This window comes from Delphinapterus leucas, chromosome 16 (assembly GCF_059928025.1).
Source record: "Delphinapterus leucas isolate spDelLeu-1000000601 "Yukka" chromosome 16, BTC_Dleu_Yukka2, whole genome shotgun sequence".
Lineage (NCBI taxonomy): Eukaryota > Metazoa > Chordata > Mammalia > Artiodactyla > Monodontidae > Delphinapterus > Delphinapterus leucas.
In genome coordinates, this window is record NC_143144.1 from 69,851,337 (window position 1) to 69,874,655 (window position 23,319).

The 23,319-nt window shown below is 38.1% G+C and overlaps 1 protein-coding gene across 13 annotated transcripts in view; it reads left to right on the forward strand.

The window, feature by feature from the left end:
• VTI1A (vesicle transport through interaction with t-SNAREs 1A) overlaps positions 1–23,319 on the forward strand; it is a 368,921-nt gene that overhangs the window by 195,613 nt on the left and 149,989 nt on the right. For 11 of the 13 annotated variants that reach the window (XM_089898178.1, XM_022568768.3, XM_022568771.3 and 8 more), the window contains 2 exons: positions 7,037–7,107; positions 7,802–7,863. In XM_089898178.1, the coding sequence (XP_089754304.1) occupies positions 7,037–7,107; positions 7,802–7,863 (133 nt within the window). Of the gene's footprint in view, positions 1–7,036; positions 7,108–7,801; positions 7,875–23,319 lie in introns of all 13 variants that reach the window. The other 2 variants (XM_022568776.3, XM_022568777.3) reach the window with 1 other exon arrangement.

The following is a 23,319-nucleotide window of genomic DNA, read 5'->3' on the forward strand; positions in this document are numbered from 1 at the left end:
GTATATATGTCTATGTCACTCTCTCACTTCGTCCCAGCTTACCCTTCCCCCTCCCCATGTCCTCAAGTCCATTTTCTACGCCTGCATCTTTATTGCTGTCCTGCCCTTAGGTTCTTCAGAACCTTTTTTTTTTTTTTTTTTAGATTCCATATATATGTGTTAGCATACGGTATTTGTTTTTCTTTCTGACTTACTTCGCTCTGAATGATAGTCTCTAGGTCCATCCACCTCACTACAAATATCTCATTTTCATTTCTTTTTATGGCTGAGTAATATTCCATTGTATATATGTGCCACATCTTCTTTATCCATTCATCTGTCGATGGACACTTAGGTTGCTTCCATGTCCTGGCTATTGTAAATAGAGCTGCAATGAACATTGTGGTACATGACTCTTTTTGAATTATGGTTTTCTCAGGGTATATGCCCAGTAGTGGGATTGCTGGGTTGTATGGTAGTTCTATTTTTAGTTTTTTAAGGAACCTCCATACTGTTCTCCATAGGGGCTCTATCAATTTATATTCCCACCAACAGTGCAAGAGGGTTCCCTTTTCTCCACACCCTCTCCAGCATTTATTGTTTGTAGATTTTTTGACAATGGCCGTTATGACCAGTGTGAGGTGATACCTCATTGCAGTTTTGATTTGCATTTCTCTAATGATTAGTGGTGTTGAGCATCCTTTCATGTGTTTGTTGGCAATCTGTATATCTTCTTTGGAGAAATGTCTATTTAGGTCTTCTGCCCATTTTTGAATTGGGTTGTTTGTTTTTTTGATATTGAGCTGCATGAGCTGCTTGTAAATTTTGGAGATTAATCCTCTGTCAGTTGCTTCATTTGCAAACATTTTCTCCCATTCTGAGGGTTGTCTTTTCGTCTTGTTTATGGTTTCCTTTCCTGTGCAAAAGATTTTAAGTTTCATTAGGTCCCATTTGTTTATTTTTGTTTTTATTTCCATTTCTCTTGGAGGTGGGTCAAAAAGGATCTTGCTGTGATTTATGTCATAGAGTGTTCTGCCTATGTTTTCCTCTAACAGTTTTATAGTGTCCAGTCTTACATTTAGGTCTTTAATCCATTTTGAGTTTATTTTTGTGTATGGTGTTAGGGAGTGTTCTAATTTCATTCTTTTACATGTAGCTGTCCAGTTTTCCCAGCACCACTTATTGAAGAGGCTGTCTTTTCTCCATTGTATATTCTTGCCTCCTTTATCAAAGATAAGCTGACCATATGTGCGTGGGTTTATCTCTGGGCTTTCTATCATGTTCCATTGATCTATATTTCTGTTTTTGTGCCAGTACCATACTCTCTTGATTACTCTAGCTTTGTAGTATAGTCTGACGTCAGAGAGCCTGACTCCTCCAGCTCTGTTTTTCTTTCTCAAGATTACTTTGGCTATTCGGGGTCTTTTGTGTTTCCATACAACTTGTGAAATTTTTTGTTCTAGTTCTGTGACAAATGCCATTGGTAGTTTGATAGGGATTGCATTGAATCTGTAGATTGCTTTGGGTAGTATAGTCATTCTCACAATGTTGATCCTTCCAATCCAAGAACATGGTATATCTCCCCATCTGTTTGTATCGTCTTTAATTTCTTTCATCAGTGTCTTATAATTTTCTGCATACAGGTTTTTTGTCTCCTTAGGTAGATTTATTCCTAGGTATTTTATTCTTTTTGTTGCAGTGGTAAATGGGAGTGTTTCCTTAATTTATCTTTCAGATTTTTCATCATTAGTGTATAGGAATGCAAGAGATTTCTGTGCATTCATTTTGTATCCTACTACTTTACCAAATTCATTGATTAGTTCTAGTAATTTTCTGGTAGCATCTTTAGGATTCTCTGTGTATAGTATCATGTCATCTGCAAACAGTGACAGCTTTACTTCTTCTTTTCCAATTTGGATTCCTTTTATTTATTTTTCTTTTCTGATTGCTGTGGTTAAAACTTCCCAAACTATGTTGAATAATAGTGGTGAGAGTGGACATCCTTGTCTTGTTACTGATCTTAGTGGATATGGTTTCAGTTTTTCACCATTGAGAATGATGTTGGCTGTGGGTTTGTCATATATGGCCTTTATTATGTTGAGGTAAGTTCCCTGTATGCCTACTTTCTGGAGGGTTTTTATCATAAATGGGTGTTGAATTTTGTCGAAAGCTTTCTCTGCATCTATTGAGATGATCATATGGCTTTTCTCCTTCAATTTGTTAATATGGTGTATCACATTGATTGATTGGCGTATATTGAAGAATCCTCACATTCCTCAAGAATCCTTGCGTTCCTCAAGGATAAACCCCACTTGATCATGGTGTATGATCCTTTTAGTGTGCTGTTGGATTCTCTTTGCTAGTGTTTTGCTGAGGATTTTTGCATCTTTGTTCATCAGTGCTATTGACCTGTAGCTTTCTTTTTTTGTGACATCTTTGTCTGGTTTTGGTATCAGGGTGATGGTGGCCTCGTAGAATGACTTTGGGAGTGATCTTCCCTCTGCTATATTTTGGAAGAGTTTGAGAAAGATAGGTGTTAGCTCCTCTCTAAATGTTTGATAGAATTTGCCTGCAAAGCCATCTGGTCCTGGGGATTTGTTTGTTGGAAGATTTTTAATCACAGTTTTAATTTCAGTGCTTGTGATTGGTCTGTTCATATTTTCTATTTCTTCCTGGTTCAGTCTCGGAAGGTTGTGCATTTCTAAGAATTTGTCCATTTCTTCCAGGTTGTCCATTTTATTGGCATATAGTTGCTTGTAGTAATCTCTCATGATCCTTTGTATTTCTGCAGTGTCAGTTGTTACTTCCCCTTTTTCATTTCTAATTCTATTGATTTGAGTCTTCTCCCTTTTTTTCTTGATGAGTCTGGCTAATGGTTTATCAATTTTGTTTATCTTCTCGAACAACCAGCTTTTAGTTTTTTCGGTTTTTTTTTTTTTTGCAGTACACAGGCCTCTCACTGTTGTGACCTCTCCCGTTGTGGAGCACAGGCTCCAGATGCGCAGGCTCAGCGGCCATGGCTCACAGGCCTAGCTGTTCCGTGGTATGTGGGATCTTCCTGGACCGGGGCACGAACTCATGTTCCCTGCATCGGCAGGCGGACTCTCAACCACTGCGCCACCAGGGAAGCCCCTAGTTTTATTGATCTTTGCTGTCGTTTCCTTCATTTCTTTTTCATTTATTTTGGATCTGATCTTTATGATTTCTTTCCTTCTGCTAACTTTGGGGGTTTTTTGTTCTTCTTTCTCTAATTGCTTTAGATGTAAGGTTAGGTTGTTTATTTGAGATGTTTCTTGTTTCTTCCAGTAGGATTGTATTGCTATGAACTTCCCTCTTAGAACTGCTTTTGCTGCATCCCATAGGTTTTGGATTGTCATGTTTTCATTTTCATTTGTCTCTAGGTATTTTCTGATTTCCTCTTTGATTTCTTCAGTGATCTCTCAGTTATTTAGTAGCGTATTGTTCAGCCTCCATGTGTTTGTGTTTTTTACAGATTTATTCCTGTGATTGGCATCTAGTCTCATAGCATTGTGTTCGGAAAAGATACTTGATATGATTTCAATTTTCTTAAATTTACCAAGGCTTGATTTATGACCCAAGATATGATCTATCCTGGAAAATGTTCCATGAGCACTTGAGAAAAGAGTTTATTCTGTTGTTTTTGAATGCAATGTCCTATAAATATCAATTAAGTCCATCTTGTTTAATGCATCATTTAAAGCTTGTGTTTCCTTATTTATTTTCATTTTGGATGATCTGTCCATTGGTGAAAGTGGAGTGTTAAAGTCCCTACTATGATTGTGTTACTGTTGATTTCCCCTTTTTTTTTTTTTTGGCGGTACGTGGGCCTCTCACTGTTGTGGCCTCTCCCGTTGCAGAGCACAGGCTCCAGACGCACAGGCTCAGCAGCCACGGCTCATGGGCCTAGTTGCTCCGCGGCATGTGGGATCTTCCCAGACCAGGGCACAAACCTGCGTCCCCTGCATTGGCAGGCAGACTCTCAACCACTGTGCCACCAGGGAAGCCCTGATTTCCCCTTTTATGGCTGCTAGCATTTACCTTATATATTGAGGTGCTCCTATGTTGGGCATAAATATTTACAGTTGTTTTAGCTTCTTCTTCTTGGATTGATCATTATGTAGTGTCCTTCTTTGTCTCTTATAATAGTCTTAATTTTAAAGTCTATTTTGTCTGATATGAGAAATGGTACTCCAGCTTTCTTTTGATTTCCATTTGCATGAAATATCTTTTTCCATCCCCTCACTTTCAGTCTGTATGTGTCCCTAGGTCTGAAGTGGGTCTCTTGTAGACAGCATATATATGGGTCTTATTTTTGTTATCCATTCAGCCAGTCTATGTCTTTTGGTTGGAGCATTTAATCCATTTACATTTAAGACAGTTATCAATATGTATGTTCCTTTTACCGTTTTCTAAATTGTTTTGGGTTTGTTATTGTAGGTCTTTTCCTCCTCTTATGTTTCCTGCTTAGAGAAGTTCCTTTTGCATTTGTTGTAGAGCTGGTTTGGTGGTGCTGAATTCTCTTACCTTTTGCTTCTTGTAAAGGTTTTAATTTCTCTGTCGAATCTGAATGAGATCCTTGTTAGGTAGAGTAATCTTGGTTGTAGATTTTTCCCTTTCATCACTTTAAGTATGTCCTGCCATACCCTTCTGGCTTGCAGAATTTCTGCTGAAAAATCAGCTGATAACCTTATGGGGACTCCCTTGTATGTTATTTGCTGCTTTTAATATTTTTTCTTTGTATTTAATTTTTGATAGTTAGATTAATACGTGTCTTGGCATGTTTCTCCTTGGATTTATCCTGTATGGGACTCTCTGCACTTCCTGGACTTGATTGACTACTTCCTTTCCCATATTAGGGAAGTTTTCAACTGTAATCTCTTCAAATATTTTTTCAGTCCCTTTTTTTTCCTCTTCTTCTTCTGGGACCCCTATAATTTGAATGTTGGTGCATTTAATGTTGTCCCAGAGGTCTCCAAGACTGTCCTTAATTCTTTTCATTCTTTTTTCTTTATTCTGCTCTGCGGTAATTATTTCCACTATTTTATCTTCCAGGTCACTTATCCTTTCTTCTGCCTCAGTTATTCTGTTATTGATTCCTTCCAGAGAAATTTTAATTTCTTTTATTGTGTTGTTCTTCATTGTTTGTTTGCTCTTTAGTTCTTCTAGATCCTTGTTAAACATTTCTTATATTTTCTTCATTCTATTTCCAAGCTTTTGGATCATCTTTACTATCATTACTCTGAATTCTTTTTCAGGTAGACTGCCTATTTCCTCTTCATTTGTTTGGTCTGGTGGGTTTTTACCTCGCTCCTTCATCTGCTGTGTATTTCTGTCTTCTCATTTTGCTTAACTCATGATGTCTGAGGTCTCCGTTTTGCAGTCTGCAGGTTCATGCTTCCTGTTGTAATTGGTGTCTGCTCCCCGTGGGCAAGGTTGGTTCAGAGGGTTGTGTAGGCTTCCTGATGGAGGCGACTGGTGCCTGTGTTCTGGTGGAGGAGGCTGGATCTTGTCTTTCTGGTGGGCAGGACCACATCCAGTGGTTGTTTTGGCGTGTCTGTGACCTTATTATGATTTTAGGCAGCCTCTCCGCTAATGGCTGGGGTTGTGTTCCTATCTTGCTAGTTGTTTGGCATAGGGTGTCCAGCACTGTAGCTTGCTGGTCGTTGAGTGGAGCTGGGTCTTAGCGTTGACATACAGATCTCTGGGAGAGCTTTCGCCATTTGATATTACATGGGGCTAAGAGGTCTCTGGTGGACCAATGTCCTGAAGAGGCTCTGGCCTGACACCCAGCTGGAGCACCAAGACCCTTAGCAGTCCTAGTCTTCTCGAATCTTGAACACAAATTCAGAGCAACATTGGGATTCAGATAATCTGCTCAGGCCACCCCCTCCACACAGGTTCCCAGAGAGCCTTCTCCAAGCCCCTGAGGATGGAGGTTTCTTCCAGGTCTGAAATGTTTTAGTCTTTCTTCCTCACCGCTTATATGAATTTCACCTCTTCTTACAGACCTAATCCCAATTTCTCCAGGAAGTCTTATCTGATTTCTCCAGGCTACAGCAAATATCCTCCTTGTCCGCTAGTGTTGGAGGGTCTCCTGCAGAGGCGGAAGGCGGCTGTGGCTCACTGCGGGGACAAGGACACTCTAAAATTGCTATATTATATTGATTAAAGGAATTTAATGTCATGGTAATACCTAATAGTATGATAAAATTGAATATTGCAATTGTTATGCAAAGAAAGAAAAATGCAACTCTAGTTGTTTCATACTTCTCTGTTATTGGTGTCATCTTCCATTTTTATGATGCCTTTACTGGGAACCACATATCCAATTTTACCTTAAGGATAAATTGTATGGAGTTAGTAATAAAAAGCTAACGTCAATCTGAGAGGAGATAATATACTAAGAATGTACCATCCTAGGAAGAATTTGCAGTTTGTATAGGTGTCAAAAATATAATTTATGTTATTGTATTTAAGCAATTCTTATTATTTGGATTTTTCTATCATGAAAGGAATATACAGTCCTTTTTTTTGATGTGCCATGAAATATGAACTCTAATGTAACATTTATACTTTAACTGCTAAATCATCTCTATTAGCTTGGGAGTTCATGAGTGGAAGGGCTTGATCTTGGTTACTGGCCATGTCCCCAGCATCTACCCCTGGCGCAGATTAGGGCCTCAGTGATTATTCATTGAGTGCATTGATTCTTGGGTACTATACAATTATGTGCATTTGTGTGGTACTCAATAGCTTTCAAAACATTTTTAGTTAGGTTATCTCATTTGACTATAACAACAATTTTGTGAGAAAGTTAGGACAGATATTTTCTTCCAATGAATAAAATTGCAGTTCAAGTGGATTATGGAAGACCTAGGTTAGGAGGGTGTCGGGGTCATAATAATCTGTTGTTTTTTTATATTGATCATAAGCATTCTATAAATTCTGCGCCTGTTGTCCTTTTGTTACTTCTGAAGTTTTTTTTTTCATTTGCACCCAAAGTCATCTTTCCTAACTCAAATTTTCTTGTCCATAGAACAAATTGGCCAGGAGATGTTGGAAAACCTCAGTCATGACAGAGAAAAGATACAGAGAGCACGTGAAAGAGTAAGTAGAAGTGCTACAATCTTTTCACAAATTCAGTAAATGAAAAGACAAAAAAATAAATGAGTATAAGGTCTTGGACATGTGCATAGACAGTAACAATTACCTTGGTGTAAGCATGTGTAAAAATGGCTAGGGTGAAAGAGGGATATAGAGTTGGGGTGAGGGGAGTGTGGGATGGAGAAGGAATAAGCTGACTCTTCATGCCTCCATCCCAGAATGCCCCCAGGTAGATATTTTATTTAACACTATATCTAAGGAGAAGATCACTGAGGAAGAGTTTGTGATATGTCAGGTCTTTCAGAGCAGAAGCTAAAAATATTGATCTCATCTTCCCTCAATTCATTTTGCTTCCATTTATATCTCTAGGACTGTGTGCGTTCATAGGGTGGAAATATTAATTAATTACCAGAAATAAATTAAACTTTGTCACCCTGTGAGACATTTGCTTTTATATCCTGTTCAAGTATCCAATTTAAAGCTCCTGGGGTTATCTAGTATATGTAATTTTCTAAATCTAAGAATTTTCAGAGATAATGTAGGTGTCAAAAATGTACTTTAAAATATTTAAGCAATTTTTTATGAATTGGATTTTCCATCATGAAAGAAAATTGTTGTTTGCCAGCGCACTTTAAAAATAATCTAATTCCATGAAGTTTCCTTTTGTTCTGTTTTAATGCTGCTTTTCTCCTCCTAGCTTCGGGAAACAGATGCTAACTTGGGGAAAAGCTCCAGGGTTCTGACAGGGATGTTGAGAAGGTAAGAGCCAGGTAGGGACTTATCTTCCTCTCTCTCTCTTACTTTTTTTTAAGTATATTTTTCATCTCATTGCAACCGGGCATGTTCCAGGCACGCGAGCTTCTGCTCTTAGTACCCTGTGTCAAGAACCTTTTGAAATGACAGAGCACTGATATTAACTCTCGTCTGGACAGGGACACACACTGAGTAACTTAGATTAGAGAGAAGGTTTGAGCTTGGGGGGTTACCTCAAGCTATGGAAAAAATTAGGGTTAGACATGAAGTATTTTTTCATAGCCTGAGGAAGGCCCCATGGCAGGAGCAGACTGATTTTATTTTCTATTTTGATAGCCTCCTTGCTGTAGAGGGAATGGTGGCCTGCAGTACCAGGAGCACACTTGGTATTAGCTTTGCCTCTGTTGCTTTGTTTTCATTTCTTTTTTAAGAGAGTCTGGGGAAACATCCTGACTTTATGTATACTTAAAAAAGATTTTTTTAATTTAAAGGATATCTGAATAATGTGCAGTCACATGTGCGAGCAAACAAATGTTAATGTTTTATATGTGAAACTAACCTTTGATTGATGGAAGATATTTGGGAGAGTATGTGAAAGTAAATGAATGCACGTAGGTAACGTTCTACGTTCTGTAATTTTGGAGGGGAGTGAGAAATGTTTTCATTGTTCCGAAAATTGGGGTCGCTTTTGACTTAGGTATATGCAGCATGGAATTATTGCATTCAGAATCTACCAAATAAGACTATCATCTAGCATAACCTTCAGTTTGGAACTGTGGCTAGAAATATGAATGAGCAATGTTGAGAATCGCCTCTAGAATAGCTTAATTGGAATTTTAAAAAGAGAGTCTTGTTTGTCATTGATGCTATAGTGACAGCTATTTGAGGGTAAGTACAGTCCTCTCTGATCATGTGTCCATGTATAGTCATTTGCTAAACGTATGTTTGCTGCGTTAGAGTTTGATAAGAATCAATCAAAGGTATGGTCACTTAGTCTTCTATAGGCCAAAGTAGCGATGTGATTCCTCTATCAGGCTCCCCAGGAGCAAGGTTAAGTTCCTGGGACACTTCCAGCCCACGCTGACACCACTCCACATGCCCCTCCTTCTCCTACACCCACAGTCCCCAATTCAAAACCATAAACCACCTAATTCTCAGATTAGGGGTAATATGTAAACGACCTAGAAAAATTCAAAACCCACAGAGAAGTGGCAATTGAAAGGAATGCTTCAGTGCATATAAACAATAAAAAAGAAAAAAACGGGAAAATTCTCTGTTGCTTCCCTGGGAGGGCCCCTGCAATGTGAGCTGTAACGAATATTCTGCATATGTCTCCATTTTGTCAAATCTCATTAAAGAGTCCTCCCGCTTTATGTCAGTTGAGCTGTCCAGAAATCATTCATCATTTTTAGTGTAAAAAAAAAATCATGTGGTTATTTAAATAATATCATATTAATGTTAAAGTTCAGCTGTCATTTAATGGTATGGCTTAATCAGACGTAGCATTTAGGAAAAATAGTTTATCCAGGCTCTATGTGGCTTTCAGGTTGGCAGATTCAAATAAGGATTTATGGGTTTCTAAACCAACGTATTTCTGTCCACATTTCTGCTTGATGCACCTCACCCTTTTGTGCAGGACACTGCAGACAGTTATTTCAGCAAATAACGCATCTCCTCATATTGTGTTTGAATAAATTTGCAAGTCATTTAGAGAGGGTGAAGCACAAACCACGTCTGTAACCTTTGACTGGGCTTTCCTTAGAAAAATCATACTAACAGGGTTGTTTCATAAGCCTACAGAAGAAAATTACTCTGCTGAAATCTTGGGGTTCTCTTTGTAGGCAAACTCAGTCAATCACTGACTCATCTCCTTTTGGGCTCTGTCTAGGGTATGAACAGAAATAAAAATCCCCAGATGGACATCACCTTTTGCTAGGTCTGAGCCAAGGAAACTCTTAAGTCCACCTGTGCACATTGGTAACTGTGTTTTTCACTAAGCACAACTGGGATCTTGGTATCAGCCAAGGTATCCAGGTACTTTTAATCAATGCTATAACCTGAGTCTTCGGGAACCAAATGTAGATGGTGGTTTTGGTTTAGTTTCTAATTACTATCCCACATGATATACAATTTATTTTGGACTTGGGAACAGGCAAAAATATTTTACCAACTTCTTCACTTCATTATTTTTTATTATTCCCTGGAAAAACAGTCTCTAGATAGAAAGTGGAACCAGGGTTTATGTTTCTAATAGGAAGTCTTCTACTTACTGCTCTGATTTTGCTTCCTGTTACATCCCTCCCATTCACATGGCACTCACTTCCAGCACTGGTGGGGTTTTATTTCAGAAAGAGAAGTCACGTTATCTTACCAAAATTACACAACTGTATCATGTGTCAACAGGTGCTTCTGATTTAAGAAAAGTTATAATATTGAAAAGTGTGCTTCTCTGTATAAATGCATAAATACATACAAGAAATGAATGTCCTCTTTGTTCAGGGTAGGTGCTTACCTGCATATTACATAAGCTTCTTGATTTTCATATGATAAATTCTTTATGACCGAAGATAGTTAAGTATTCTACAATATACCAAACCAAGGAATTATTTTATTTAAAAGAAAGACTGCTGATTATTTTTAATTTTTTAAACTTAGGTTGTTTTTAAATTTGTAAAATGAACAGGAATGGTATATCATGGTCCCTCATTTGAGTCATTTTGCTAATATTGATTAGTTTATTGTGAAGACAGGTGAAACCAGTGTTCCAGCAGTGCCAAAGTTTGTACATAATCCACCCGATTTTCTAAGAGTGACTAAAGGTAGATAGGAAAATAAAAATGAGTAAGTGGCAGCCACTACCATTTGTGCTTTTTAATCTTTCATTAACTTCAAATGGGGTAAAAAAAAATTTTTTTTCCTTCCTTCCTTCCCTCCTTCCTTTCTTCCTTCTTTCCTTCCTTCCTTCCTTCCTTCCTTCCTTCCTTCCTTCCTTCTTTTCTTTTTTTCTCCTTACTCACTTCCTCAGTAAATATTCAGTAAATATACTGAATACAAGGACTTGGGGCTCCTCAAATGAAATCAGTTTGGATCCTTGCCTTCAGAGTACTTCAGTCTAGTAGAGAATATGTGCATATAAAGTGGCTCAGGAATTCATAAAAGTATCTCATTTTCAAGGAAGCTATGGAAGATTCTACAAGTCCAGTTAATCCTTACTGATCATTAAAAAGGGTGCCAGGAAAACAAAGAACCAATAGAAAATATGATTTCAGTAGCTATACAACCAATAAGTTTGAAAACAATAGAGAAATAGAGGATGACTTACGGAATCATAAGTTTTGAAAGAAACTAAACTATGCAGAGAATATTGAGACATATCTAGTGAGAGAACAGCTGATTCAACCTAAATAAATGTTCTTCATGTAACTGTACTATATCACCAAAAGAAAGAAAACAAAGGAAAAAACCAGTCCGTTCAAACTTATATTAGTAAAACTTGACATCGGAATGCAGATATAGCTGATTTCCCGAAAAGTAATTTTTATTCTGTCTTGACATAAGATGAAGAGCTACCTGGGGATAAACTGTTCATTTCCTGACTCTGTAGACAGAGTTTTAAATAAAGTGGTATTCAGATAATAATGAAAATTGTCGTGAAACACATGACCGTTCATGCAATGACGGGGGTCAAAAAAAAGGATTTTTCGTTGACTTCCAGAAAATTAGACTGTCATTAATTGGTTGTCTTTAAAGTGCCTCAGGTAGCACTGAGAGGCTTCAGTGTTGCTCTCCATATATATTTGCCTGTACGTGCATGTTGGTGTGTATATTTTTTCCTATACATTTGACTGGGAGGTCTTATTAGATCAAACAGTACCAGCAGGAAGTGAAAATGAAAACAGAAGTTTTCAAGATTTTCAGTCAGCAAACAAAGGACATCATGATGCTATTTTCTTTTTGCCTCTGAAGAGTGAATAACTTATCAGTAATTGTATGTTTGTTTCTAAAAGTATCTAAAGGATTCCTTAGAAATTTGAAATATAATTTGAAATCTCTGTCGACATAAATTTGGAGGACATGTTACAAGTTTATGTTGACCCATTGACCACATGTATATGCTGGCAAAAGACTTATGAGAGGAAATGACATATGTAACATTTTTTAAAACACCTTTTCTGTATGATTATCTTAATATCAAACAATTTTCTCTCTCGTGCACACTACCAATATTTGCTACTAGTATTAGTATTTACACACACACACACACACAATACAGAATAGCAGAATTACACACACAATAGCAGAATGTTTCCTTGAAAAAGTGAATTCTGCTTATCCTTCCATCATGTATGTAGTAACTTTCTTAAATAGGTAGCTGTTGAGAGGTGTTTTGTAACTAATCTATAATATAAACAAAACAGATGGGATTAAATGAAGTTGATGCAGCTATCACTATTTATACATTTTTAATTGCAATATAATTGACTTATTATATTAGTTTCAGGTGTACTACATAGTGACTCAATATTTTTATACATTACAGAATGATTACCACAAATATAGTTACCATCTGTCACCATACAAAATTATTATAATATTATTGACTATATTCTCCATGCTGTATATTATATCCACATGACTTATTTATTTTATAACTGGAATAACTTAATCCTCTTACTACTTAATACATGTATTTTTGTTAGAGCTACTTCTGAGCCCATCTGGGGAATAACTGCCACCTATCACTGTTATCACATTTTACATTTTAAACATGGTTTCGTTGCTTTGGTAGGAAGACAGTTAAAAACATCTGGAAAACTTAAATGTACTGTCAGAATGATTCCTAAGGGTAAATATATCAGAAATACCAATGCAATTTCTATAAGCAATAGATATATAATTTTTTATTAAACAAACTTATTCTTAAAGAAATATGCTATGGCTTTTAATCTTCTTTAAAAATTCGTCCCCGCCCCCCCATTTGCCCAGGAAACATTCTGTTATATTTTAATTGTTCTTATTGTGATGTCTGAAAATTCAGCAGTAGAGAGTTTTCAAGACTTGTGAGAAAAATGTCCTTGAGAATTTACTCTCAATTTTTATGCACTGCAAAGTGTCTTACCTTTATCCTCTTTTTTTCTGGTTTTTGCTTTTCTCTCTTTATGTCATTTCTCTTTCTTGGCCTGCTTTTACTAGCTGTGAACATGAGTGGGCCCTGACTTGAAATTAGTGCAGCAAAATCTTAGCCTCTAAGATATTCTTCAGTTTTTAATCAAGTGCTTATTCTTTCAGAACAAAATGATTCAGTTTGTTGCAGATCCTTTACACTTAACAGATTTAAGTTCTAAGCTTAGAATAATGCTACAAAGAGAAAATTATTTTTTAAAAACCTTGGTCCTTATTGTGTGAGTAAATTTATTACCATACACTTGACTCATTGCTTTCGTCCTATGACCCCTTCAAGGCTGACATGGGTGATGTTTTTACCAAATGAAAGAACGACTTTGGATTTCTTTATATATGTTTCTTTTTAATAACATTCTTGTAGCTTTAAACATAGAGTTTTGGTATTGTATTAGACATTCGAATACAGCATCTAAAGTTATCTATCAGTGATAACTCTACCAGCTGCCTTAGGTGTGTGTCTAACCCTAACCATACTTTACACACATCAGATCTAATCCTTAAGAGCCCTGTGAAGGAAGCATCGTATCCCCATTTTACAGGTGAGAATAACAATGCTTAGTGAAGTAAACTATCAATAGTCATATACATAGAAATGTACAGAATTAGACTATGAACTTAGCTGTCTCTTTTTTTTTTAATTTTTTTAATTTTATTTTTTTATATGGCAGGTTCTTATTAGTCATCCATTGTATACACACCAGTGTATACATGTCAATCCCAATCTCCCAACTCATCCCACCACCACCACCACCACCACCACCCTGCTTTCCCCACATGGTGTCCATATGTTCGTTCTCTACATCTGTGTCTCAATTTCTGCCCTGCAAACCGGTTCATCTGTACCATTTTATAGATTCCACATATATGCGTTAATATATGATATTTGTTTTTCTCTTTCTGACTTACTTCACTCTGTATGACAGGCTCTAGGTCCATCCCCCTCACTACAAATAACTCAATTTTGTTTCTTTTTATGCATGAGTAATATTCCATTGTATAAATGTGCCACATCTTCTTTATCCATTCGTCTGTCGATGGGCATTTATGTTGCTTCCGTGACCTGGCTATTGTAAATAGAGCTGCAGTGAACATTGGGGTGCATGTGCCTTTTTGAATTATGGTTTTCTCTGGGTATATGCCCAGTAGTGGGATTGCTGCGTCATATGGTAATTCTATTTTTAGTTGTTTAAGGAACCTCCATACTGTTCTCCATAGTGGCTGTATCAATTTACATTCCCACCAACAGTGCAAGAGGGTTCCCTTTTCTCCACACCCTCTCCAACATTTGTTGTTTGTAGATTTTCTGATGATGCCTATTCCACCTGGTGTGAGGTGATACCTCATTGTAGTTTTGATTTGCATTTCTCTAATGATTAGTGATGTTGAGCAGCTTTTCATGTGCTTCTTGGCCATCTGTATGTCTTCTTTGGAGAAATGTCTATTTAGGTCATCTGCCCATTTTTGGATTGGGTTGTTTGTTTTTTTAATATTGAGCTACATGAGCTGTTTACATATTTTGGAGATTAATCCTTTGCCCATTGATTCCTTTGCAAATATTATCTCCCATTTTGAGGATTGTCTTTTCATCTTGTTTATGGTTTCCTTTGCTGTGCAAAAGCTATAAGTTTCATTAGGTCCCATTTGTTTATTTTTGTTTTTATTTCCATTACTCTAGGAGGTGGATCAAAAAAGATCTTATTGTGATTTATGTCAAAGAGTGTTCTTCCTAAGTTTTCCTCTAAGAGTTTTATAGTGTCCAGTCTTACATTTAGGTCTTTAATCCATTTTGAGTTTATTTTTGTATATGGTGTTAGGGAGTGTTCTAATTTCATTCTTTTACATGTAGCTGTCCAGTTTTCCCAGCACCACTTATTGAAGAGGCTGCCTTTTCTGCATTGTATATCCTTGCCTCCTTTGTCATAGATTAGTTGACCATAGGTGCGTGGGTTTATCTCTAGGCTTTCTATCTTGTTGCATTGATCTATATTTCTGTTTTTGTGCCAGTACCATATTGTCTTGATTATTGTAGCTTTGTAGTATAGTCTGAAGTCAGGGAGTCTGATTCCTCCAGCTCCGTTTTTTTCCCTCAAGACCACTTTGGCTATTCGGGGTCTTTTGTGTCTCCATACAAACTTTAAGACTTTTTGTTCTAATTCCGTAAAAAATGCCATTGGTAATTTGATAGGGATCGCATTGAATCTGTAGATTGCTTTGGGTAGTATAGTCGTTTTCAGAATACTGATTCTTCCAATCTAAGAACATGGTATATCTCTCCATCTGTTGGTATCATCTTTAATTTCTTTCATCAGTGTCTTATAGTGTTCTGCATACAGGTCTTTTGTCTCCCTAGGTAGGTTTATTCCTAGGTATTTTATTCTTTTTGTTACAATGGTAAATGGGAGTGTTTCCTTAATTTCTCTTTCAGATTTTTCATCATTAGTGTATAGGAATGCAAGAGATTTCTGTGCGTTAATTTTGTATTCTGCAACTTTACCAAATTCATTGATTAGCTCTAGTAGTTTTCTGATTAGCTCTAGACAGTTTTACTTCTTCTTTTCCAATTTGTATTCCTTTTATTTCTTTTACTTCTCTGATTCCTGTGGCTGGGAATTCCAAAACTATGTTGAATAATAGTGGTGAGGGTGGACATCCTTGTCTTGTTCCTGATCTTAGAGGAAATGCTTTCAGTTTTTCACCATTGAGAATGATGTTTGCTGTGGGTTTGTCATATATGGCCTTTATTATGTTGAGCTAGGTTCCCTCTATGCCCACCTTCTGGAGAGTTTTTATCATAAATGAGTGTTGAATTTTGTTAAAGGCTTTTTCTCCATCTATTGAGACGATCATATGGTTTTTCTTCTTCAGTTTGTTAATATGGTGTATCACATTGATTGATTTGCATATATTGAAGAATCCTTGCATCCCTGGGATAAATCCCACCGGATCATGGCGTATGATCCTTTTAATGTGTTGTTGGATTCTGTTTGCTAGTATTTTGTTGAGGATTTTTGCATCTCTATTCATCAGTGATATTGGTCTGTAATTTTCTTTTTTTGTAGTACCTTTTTCTGGTTTTGGTATGAGGGTGATGGTGACCTCATAGAATGAGTTTGGGAGTGTTCCTTCCTCTGCAATTTTTTGGAAGAGTGTGAGAAGGATGGGTGTTAGCTCTTCTCTAAATGTTTGATAGAATTCACCTGTGAAGCCATCTGGTCCTGGACTTTTGTTTGTTGGAAGATTTTTTATTTATTTATTTATTTATTTATTTTTCGGTACGCGGGCCTCTCACTGTTGTGGCCTCTCCCGTTGCGGAGCACAGGCTCCGGACGCACAGGCTCAGTGGCCATGGCTCACGGGCCCAGCCACTCTGCAGCATGTGGGATCTTCCCGGACCGAGGCACGAACCCATGTCCCCTGCATCGGCAGGCGGACTCTCAACCACTGTGCCACCAGGGAAGCCCTGTTGGAAGATTTTTAATCACAGTTTCAGCTTCGTTACTTATGATTGGTCTGTTTGTATTTTCTGTTTCTTCCTGGTTCAGTCTTGGAAGATTATACCTTTCTAAGAATTTGTCCATTTCTTCCAGGTTGTCCATTTTATTGGCATAGAGTTGCTTGTATTAGTCTCAGGATGCTTTGTATTTTTTCGGTGTCTGTTGTAACATCTTTTTCATTTCTAATTTTATTGATTTGAGTCCTCTCCCTCTTTTTCTTGATGAGTCTGGCTAATGGTTTATCAATTTTGTTTATCTTCTCAAAGAACCAGCTTTTAGTTTTATTGATCTTTGCTATTGTTTTCTTTGTTTCTATTTCATTTATTTCTGCTCTGATCTTTATGATTTCTTTCCTTCTGCTAACTTTGGGTTTTGTTTGTTCTTTCTCTAGTTCCTTTAGATGTAAGGTTAGATTGTTTATTTGAGATTTTTCTTGTTTCTTGAGGTAGGCTTGTATAGCTATAAACTTCCCTCTTAGAACTGCTTTTGCCGCATCCCATAGGTTTTGGATTGTCATGTTTTCATTTTCATTTGTCTCTAGGTATTTTCTGATTTCCTCTTTGATTTCTTCAGCGATATCTTGGTTATTTAGTAACGTATTGTTTAGCCTTCATGTGTTTGTGTTATTTACTTTTTTTTTCCCTGTAATTGATTTCTAATCTCATAGCATTGTGGTCAGAAAAGATGCTTGGTATGATTTCAATTTTCTTAAATTTACTGAGACTTGATTTGTGACCCAAGATGTGATCTATCCTGGAGAATGTTCCGTGCACACTTGAGAAGAAAGTGTAATCTGCTGTTTTGGGATGGAATATCCTATAAATATCAATTAAATCTATCTGGTTTATTGTGTCATTTAAAGCTTGTGTTTCCTTATTAATTTTCTGTTTGGATGATCTGTCCATTGCTGTAAGTGAGGTGTTAAAATCCCCCACTATTATTGTGTTACTGTCAATTTCCTCTTTTATAGCTGTTAGCAGTTGCCTTATGTATTGAGGTGCTCCTATGTTGGGTGTCTATATGTCTATAATTGTTATATCTTCTTCTTGGATTGATCCCTTGATCATTATGTAGTGTCCTTCCTTGTCTCTTGTAGCATTCTTTATTTTAAAGTCTATTTTATGTGATATGAGTATTGCTACCCCAGCTTTCTTTTGATTTCCATTTGCATGGAATATCTTTTTCCATCCCCTCACTTTCAGTCTGTATGTGTCCCTAGGTCTGAAGTGGGTGTCTTGTAGACAGTATATATATGGGTCTTGTTTTTGTATCCATTCAGCAAGCTGTGTCTTTTGGTTGGAGCACTTAATCCATTCACGTTAAAGGTAATTATCGATATGTATGTTCCTATTATCATTTTCTTAATTGTTCTGGGTTTGTTTTTGTAGGTCCTTTTCTTCTCTTGTGTTTCCCACTTAGAGAAGTTCCTTTAGCATTTGTTGTAGAGCTGGTTTGGTGGTGCTGAATTGTCTTAGCTTTTGCTTGTCTGTAAAGCTTTTGACTTCTCCATAGAATCTGAATGAGATCCTTGCTGGGTAGAGTAATCTTGGTTGTAGTTTCTTCCCTTTCATCACTTTAAGTATATTATGCCCTCCGTTCTGGCTTGTAGAGTTTCTGCTGAGAAATCAGCTGTTAACCTTATGGGAGTTCCTTTGTATGTTATATGTCATTTTTCCCTTGCTGCTTTCAATAATTTTTCTTTGTCTTTAATTTTTGCCAGTTTGATTACTGTGTGTCTCGGCATGTTTCTCCTTGGGTTTATTCTGTATGGGACTCTCTGCGCTTCCTGGACTTGGGTGGCTATTTCCTTTCCCACATTAGGGAAGTTTTCGATTATAATCTCTTGAAATATTTTCTTGGGTCCTTTCTCTCTCTCTTCTCCTTCTGGGACCCCTGTAACGCGAATGTTGTTGCGTTTAAGGTTGTCCCAGAAGTCTCTTAGGTTGTCTTCATTTCTTTTCATTCTTTTTTCTTTATTCTGTTCGGTGGCAGTGAATTCCACCATTCTGTCTTCCAGGTCACTTATCCGTTCTTCTGCCTCAGTTATTCTGCTATTGATTCCTTCTAGTGTGTTTTTCATTTCAGTTATTGTATTGTTCATCTCTGTTTGTTTGTTCTTTAATTCTTCTAGATCTTTGTTGAACATTTCTTGCATCTTCTCAATCTTTGCCTCCATTCTTTTTCCGAGGTCCTGGGTCATCTTCACTATTATTATCCTGAATTCTTTTCTGGAAGGTTGCCTATCTCCACTTCATTTAATTGTTTTTCCTGGGGTTTTATCTTGTTCCTTCATCTGGTACATAGCCCTCTACCTTTTCATCTTGTCTATCTTTCTGTGAATGTGGTTTTTGTTCCACAGGCTGCAGGATTGTAGTTATTCTTGCTTCTGCTGTCTGCCCTCTGGTGGATGAGGCTATCAAAGAGGCTTGTGGAAGTTTCCTGATGGGAGGGCCTGGTGGTGGGTAGAGCTGGCTGTTGCTCTGGTGGGCAGAGCTCAGTAAAACTTTAATCCACTTGTCTACTGATGGGTGGGGCTGGGTCCCCTCCCTGTTGGTTGTTTGGCCTGAGGCGACCCAACACTAGAGCCTACCCAGACTCTTAGGTGGGGCTAATGGCAGACTCTGGGAGGGCTCACACCAAGGCATACTTCCCAGAACTTCTGCTGCCAGTGTCCTTGTCCTCACTGTGAGACAGAGCCACCCCCCCACCTCTGCAGCAGACCCTCCAACGCTAGCAGGTAGGTCTGGTTCAGTCTCTGTGGGGTCACTGTTCCTTCCCCTGGCTCCCGATGCGCACACTACTTTGCGTGTGCCCTCCAAGAGTGGAGCCTCTGTTTCCCCCAGTCCTGTCAAAGTCCTGCAATCAAACCCCACTAGCCTTCAAAGTCTGATTCTCTAGGAATTCCTACTCCCGTTGCCAGACCCACAGGTTGGGAAGCCTGACGTGGGGCTCATCTTGAACCAGTCTTCTTTAATTTATTTAATTTATTTATTTTTGTCTGCGTTGGGTCTTCATTGCTGTGCACGGGCTTTCTCTAGTTGTGATGAGTGGGGGCTACTCTTCGTTGCAGTGCGCCGTCCTCTCACTGCGGTGGCTTCTCTTGTTGCAGAGCATGGGCTCCAGGCGCATGGGCTTCAGCAGTTGTGGCACGCAGGCTCAGTAGTTGTGGCTCATGGACTCTAAAGCGCCAGCTCAGCAGTTGTGGCACACGGGCTGTGTTGCTCCGCGGCATGTGGGATCTTTCTGGACCAGGCCTCGAACCCATGTCCCCTGCATTGGCAGGAGGATTCCCAACCACTGCACCACCAGGGAAGCCCTAGCTATCTCTTTTGAATGCACTACACCAAAGGTTCTCAGAGTCAGTTTTCACTAACTAGTAGTGAAATGAGAAGAGTTAAAACAAACTAGTGAGTTTTCATTATGCCAATTGTTACTGTTATCTGCTCTCTTTGTCATGATTCCATTTCTTCTGTAAAATAATTGTGATAGTCAACAATTTCCTTAAAATAGTTGATTGTTACAGCAAATGGAAAAGGAAATCCTTGGAAGGACTAAACATTAGCAATCAGTTTTCCCACCTTCCCCTCTCTCCCCACAGTTTACTGGTCTGGGAAATTCAGAATTTTAGGAGCCGTTATTCTACACCACACTCTATCTTTTAATAACAAATACCACTGCTACGCATGCACTCACCAATACCTCCTAGGTAGCAGTCACTGTTTTAGACACTTGGCATACATTATCTTGTTTCATCTTCATGACACCTCTGTAAGGCAGATACCATTACTCCCATTTTAAGAAATAAGGAACTTCTGTTAAATTTTATCCAGCTCTGTAGAAGTGGTCTGCCTCCAGAGACTGTTTTTCCTACCGTGCTGGACTGTTACCCTTCTTCTATAGAGAATTAGTAGCCTCAGAGAGTCAGACAACCATTCTGGATGGTTCTTGAAAACAATGAACAAACCCTTACTACATCCCACTATTTTGGATCGGTCCCCATTAATCTGTGATCTGACGTTTTAGACCTGGAACCTCATGTAGCAGATGGACACACGGACTGAGAGCAGTTACCTCAGAAAAATCCAGGGCTTTTACTAAAAAGGGGAATAAATCCTGGGTGGGCAAAAACAACAGATGTTATCTTAAGAATGTTTCAGGTGAACTTTTATCTCTACTCTGGCTCTCAGGTGAACTACCCCTCTCTTCATCAAGCCTTCATCAGTCTCCCAGCCAGAAACAAACTGTCTTTGCTCTGATCCTTCAGGGGAGTTTGTATTTCTCACAAGACTCTAACATCTTCTGCTTTGCATTGTGTGCATTGTAGTTAGTTATTAATGACCAAGTCTTTATTTTCTTCTAGATCTTTTTTATCCCCTCCCTCATCCCCCAAGGGACTTTATATGGTTCCCCACAATGTTGTGCAACCAGCTGAAATAAATAGGGGAGGATATCCCAGTAAAAGAGAAAACAAAACCAGGAATCGCTTTACTCCCCCCAAAGCATGGACTGTCAACAAATGCCTGTGCAGATATCCAGACAGGTGGAAAATGTCCTACCTGAAAGCAAAGCAGGCGACACAGTCAGAGGGCCCACGGTGTTAGATAAAATGAAAGTAACCTTTAGTTGAGGTCAAGCATAGCCTTTCATGCTGCTGAGACAGGCCTTGATAGACTGGTTACTGGGAGGGGGTGACAGTTCTCATGTCAGATCCCTGTCTGGAGGGGAATGAGGAGTTTCCGTGTGACCAGTTGTCTTAGGGATCCTCAGGTCTGGAATGTAAGCCCCTGGCGGTCAGGAGCCTCATTGCATTTAGCACAGGGCCACGCTTCCCCGGCCTGGGCCTGGCCAATGAATGGTCTTTGGAAGAATGGCTAAGAATAGTTTCAAAGTTGCTGTCTAGGTTCTTGGATGTAATTTAGTTGAAACCCCTTGGCTGCAATGTAAACATGTTCTTTCAAAGATAAAATAAGTAACTTAACAATAACAGACTATTTTTGTCCATTATTTAATCACAATGGAAAAACATCTTATATTTTCCTTGGTTGTGAGCCACAGTTTGAGCTAATTCGCAAATTACCTTTCTTTTATGATTTTCCCTTTTTTCCCCAGGAAACATGTCATCCTTTAATGCAATGTAGAATATGAAGGGTGCACGTCACCTTCACCATCAACACTTCCTTTGAATGCAGACTTGAGCTCTTAACTGGAAGCAGGGAGCCCTAGGCCTTCCTTATAAACAAGTAATGGAGCCCTCAACCCCCCTTGTAAAGGGCTATTTATTAACATATACCATCACCAAACAACATTTTACAGTTCCATGCCCTCACACCGTTACACCACTGTCTGCTCCATGGTAAGCTGAGGGAGGCCTTTGGCCATCTGTTTCATTAAATACCAGAGGCAGTGAACGGTATCTGAACTTTATAAAGCAAGTGTCCGGGCTTCCCGCTTCACCAGTCTCCCCCTTCCTCTTCTGCTGCCACTGCTGCCGCCACTACCACCGCCGCCGCCGCCATATTTTTTTTGTTTGAACGCTCACATTGTAAATTAGTGTATTCACACATCAATTTTAAAAGGCTCACTGTGTTATAAGATGGGACAAAGCGAGCTCAGTAACAGCTCGTGCACAGTGCAGGTGGTCGAGCTAGCTGCTCCCTAGATCAAAAGTCAAACAACTGTGAATCTTCTTTTGAAAGTGCAGTTAGGGAGACAAGGCGAGGCTTATCTGCACAAACAAGAATGAGTTATAGATATACATCGCAAATGCAGGAGGACAAAAAGGGGTTTCATAATCTTGCAGGATAAGAAAACCTTCTAATGCTGAAAATTCTGAGGGCATCTCTGGAATATGTAGCCACTTTTTTCTTTCTTTCTTTCTTTTTCTTTTTTTTTTTTTTTTGTAAAATTAGTCTTTTATTGTGTGGCAATTGGTAATTATTATTTATGCTTTGGTGCTGTTCCTAAAGTAGCTAAGTTTTTTTTTTTTAAGCCACGTTGGGGGCAGGAAATAGCTCCCCTTTCATGGCTGTATTTTATTTTTCAGCAGCATTTAAGGACAGACTCCTATTTATACCACACAAGCAGTTTTGTCTGTTGTAAACAAAGTAAGTGGCTGGGAATTGTGCCTTCCCAGAAATGTTTTCCAGGGAAGCCATAATAAGAAACAACTGTGTACATCTTGAGATTTTTGTCATCTAGGTATTAAGAAAGAATTCTTTGCATTCATGGAAACAAAAAAGAAATAAAACACTGTTTATAAAGAAAGATGTTCAATATCCAGAAATGTAATTAAAATATTTCTTAAACTGCAAAAGTTGGCCACCTTACTAGTAGTAATTGAGGTTGTTTTCTTTTCTTTTTTTTTAATTATCTCTAACATTTTTTGACAAGGTAGTAGCTGAAATGACAGGAGGCGTTTTCTTTTTTTAACCTCAATATGCTATTTAAAAAGTTAGTGGCTTCTTTTGTAAAATTATGTGAAGAACTTTGGAACTGAAGTATGAATATCAATGGAAAAAATGCAACAATGGTAAATTTTATGAAAAATTTTAAAAGAGCATTGAAGAGGCTTAGAATTATGAAAGAACAGCATAGTTTCTTATACAATTATAGATTACATAGGAAAAAGCCACTCTCCATCTTCTGATATCTTAATGATTTCATGATGAAAAAAAAGAAACCTATCAGCTTTTCAATTCTCAAATCAGTCAAAGGTGTCTGAATCAGGTCCCCAAGGACTTTCATAAAACCATGCTCTCTGTCTCAGAGTGTAAGGCAGTGATCC